Source organism: Echinops telfairi, unplaced genomic scaffold, assembly GCF_000313985.2.
Source record: "Echinops telfairi isolate 266 unplaced genomic scaffold, ASM31398v2 ScPeMD7_7461;HRSCAF=8499, whole genome shotgun sequence".
NCBI lineage: Eukaryota > Metazoa > Chordata > Mammalia > Afrosoricida > Tenrecidae > Echinops > Echinops telfairi.
The window spans coordinates 1115017-1118544 of NW_022111361.1; the positions used below are offsets into that span (position 1 = coordinate 1115017).

The 3528-nt window shown below is 42.5% G+C and overlaps 1 protein-coding gene across 1 annotated transcript in view; it reads right to left on the reverse strand.

Annotated features, from left to right (window-relative positions):
- GAD2 (glutamate decarboxylase 2) overlaps nucleotides 1-3528 on the reverse strand; it is a 106587-nt gene that overhangs the window by 53123 nt on the left and 49936 nt on the right. Inside the window, exon 9 of the mRNA XM_004716101.2 lies at nucleotides 61-115. Within this exon, the coding sequence (XP_004716158.1) occupies nucleotides 61-115 (55 nt within the window). The remainder of the gene's footprint in view (nucleotides 1-60; nucleotides 116-3528) is intronic.

Sequence of the window (3528 nt, forward strand, 5' to 3'; positions counted from 1 at the left end):
TATTTGCTGGATAAAGCTCTTCCCAGTGCCCCTCCTTCCCCTCCCAGGTGCCACATTTACCTTTTGTTTGGCTTCAAGAATCCTTCTTTCAAGATCAGATGGAATCATTTTCCCTCTAAAAGGAAAAATAAATAAAGCTTTGCTTCGAATCATTGACTATATTGCCTTTACAACACAAGCAACAACATGAAAGTAAAAGTCCAACCCTAAACAGTGGGCAGCAATGATTAGGTAAAGTAATTTCTTGGCTATTTCTAGTAATACACATTCTTACCTCCCTGACTGATGCGAGGCTATAAAGCATGTATGTGTGGCATGTTTATGAGACTCCAAAGCACACTGTGTTGTTACCTTGTCAAGCAGTCACAGTGTTACTCAACGTAGCTCAGAACTTATTTTTAAAGTTAATTCCACTAAAACATGCCTGATATGGAGCAAGGCATTTGGCATTGAAACAAATAGTATTCCAGATCTTCTATTGAATGGAATTATAATTCCACATATAGATAAAAAATTAAGAGAATCGTCCATTCTATTATATTGATCTTGAAATATTTGAGTGAAAATAAAAAAGGCACATAGGGGTGGAATTAAATGATGACCTAGTTAGACATTCCACACAATCCCTCTCAATAAAAACCCTAGAAACCAAATGAAAGCATCTTGAATATCAAACAAACCTTGAACATCAAATGAACAGATAAGAAATTAGATCAAGCACTGATTGAAGAAACTGAATAAAGGCAGGAAATGAGGAGAAATAGGGAGTAAAGTTGCTTAACAGAGAACGCAGGCACAGTGTGATCATTAGGAGACACTGCAAGTAGCTTTCCTGGGTGAGGAGCACAAAATCCCCACTAGGACAGTCACAATGTAGACAAATAAAGGGAAGCCGGGTGAGCAGAATACAAGCTATAGCTAAGGAATCACAGTGCCAGAATGTGACCAAGAACTCCAGAAGCTCAAATAACCTCAAAGCATGGGGAAGCCAGTAAATAGGGAAACACCCTGATCATTAGGGTTAGAGACCTTTGTGGAGAGAAAGACGTGTGGCGTGATAGCTGAAAATGCTGGACTCCAGGTGATACCCCACCTTGATATTGAGTCAGGGCAGGAAAAACACCTGCACTGACCCAAGAGTGTACCAGTGTCTTGTGATTGGAGAAGTGCTCTTCCAGTGACTAGAGGTGTGGCCACCTGACCCTCTACTAGCCACATGGTAAGTAAGACAGGACACTCCTCCCTATGGCCTCTCCTGTCTGGCAGCTGCTTGGCTTATGGTCTGCCCAGCCAGCTTCCACTCCCGCGTGACCCTCTGCTGCTCAGCTTCTGGGAAGCCTATGGTGAACTCTGGCAGATCAGACATGCCACATCTGCTCCCTCAGGGGTTGATGATGCCCCTTTTTGTAGATCACCCTCCCACTAACTCTGTGATTTGGTGGTAGTGCCTATTTGCAACCACCACTGTGCCACTTTCTCTCTTTTCCCCCTCTTGTGTTCTTGTTTTTTTTTAACCCTCCAACCCCATCTGGTGGGAGATGGCAGCCACATACCCACTAATCACCTAATCACCCACACTTACCACACTTGCCACCCCCATACAATCCTACACTGGAAAAGCACCCCCATACAATCCTACAACACCGGATCTCTGATAGACAGTGACCAACACTCCATCAGCCCACCCTCAGCTAGTCTACACAACCAGCAAAGAGAGACCCGAGCTCCACTCCTACCCCTGTCAACCCACTGGGCGACAGATGGTGAGTGCCACAGCGCTGTCACAGGAGTCACCCAAGAGGCACACGAACCACACTGTCCTGCATATAGCAAAGCAAAACAAAAATATCCAAAAAACATTGGGGTGAAACCAGCCAACATGCAATTATTCCAACACACACCACAATATCGAAGACACAACAAATAAGCTAAAATCACACAAAGAAATATAAGATGGCCCAAACAAGTGACCAAAATAAAGGGAGAGAAAGGCTTCTTGAGTAAGAAATTATAATAGAACTACTGGATAAGAGATTCAAAAGATTTACATGTAGGCTCATCAACAGAATAAGAAAGAGATGAAGGAAAACACAAGCAAAAGCAGGAAAAATACAGGCAAAACGCTGGAAGTATTCAGGAAATCAATAAAAGAACAAATTTACAAAACAATTAGATGTTATATAAAAGTAGCAAATAGAAATACAGAAGATGAACCCTAAATACCCATCAATAGATAATGCTTTGTGAGGACAAAGAATTAGAATGAAATCAATGGAAGACAAAGTTAGCAAAATAGATGAATCCCTTGAGACCAATCTGCTAGAGGAATTATCAGGAAAAAAAGAATTTAAAGACTCTGGGATTTATGTGGGACACCATGAAGAGGAATAAATTACACATGATCAGCATTTGAGAACAGAGGAGATAAAAAAACCAAAAAATCCACAGAAAATGTTTGCAATGATTTGTTGGCAGAGCTTCCCTGTTATCTTGAAAGATAAAAGTATGCCCATTCAAGAAGCTCAGTGAACCTCAAATAGGATAAATTACTCCCAGATCATCAAAACGCATCATAATCAAAATTTCTAAAACCAAAGACCAAGAATGAACCCTAAGAGCAGCTCAGAATAAGCAAAGGTTACTTACAAAGGGGAAGCCATAAAACTAAGCTCCTATTTTTCAGCAGAAATCATGCAGGCTAGATGGCAAGAGATGACATATATAAAACATTGAAAGCAAAAAAATACAAAAACAAAAAACGAACCCAGACATACATGCCCATCAAAATTATTGCTACAATATGATGGCAAAATTAGGATATTTCCAGATAAGCATAAATTAAGGAAATTTGTATAAAGCAGACCAGCCTGACAAAAATGATAAAAGGATTTGTTTTGGTCAGAGACGCAACATTAGAGAACAACCTGAGATTAAGACACATGAACACATCATCCAGAATCCAACCAGATAGGAATTTTAAAAAGATAAAAGAGGGGAAAGGCTACTGTATACAAACATTCTTGGGGTGAGGACTGGGTACTATGGCAGGGACCAGATCAAATGCAGGGATGCACGTGGTAGACAACTGGGGAGGAGGTGGGGAAAGGGGGAAAAAATGATGAAAATAAGGAGGAAATGGGTCGCGGGGGCACTGGGCACTAACCCACCCAAGGGGAGGGTATTGTTTGTATCTCCACAGGAAAAGAGGGACCAGACTTCAACCCAGTGCTCCAAGGTGTGAATGCAACATGCCAGCACAGAGTAGGGAACCAGTGGAGAGGTCTAGGGGGCTGGCCTCAGTCCCAAATACTAAGTGGATGCCTGCCCCTCCTCCCAGAAGAATTTATTTCAAAGGACGGCACTGAATCCACAGCTCCGGGAGGAGGATGTATGTGATCAGAGCACACAGGGGCAGATGACTGGGGAGGAGTTGAGACTGGAGCACATCCTGGCCCACCAGGCCTTGAGGACGATGACCCCAATTAGAGCAGCCAGTCCACAGAGAGGACCACATGGCCAGCCCCACTA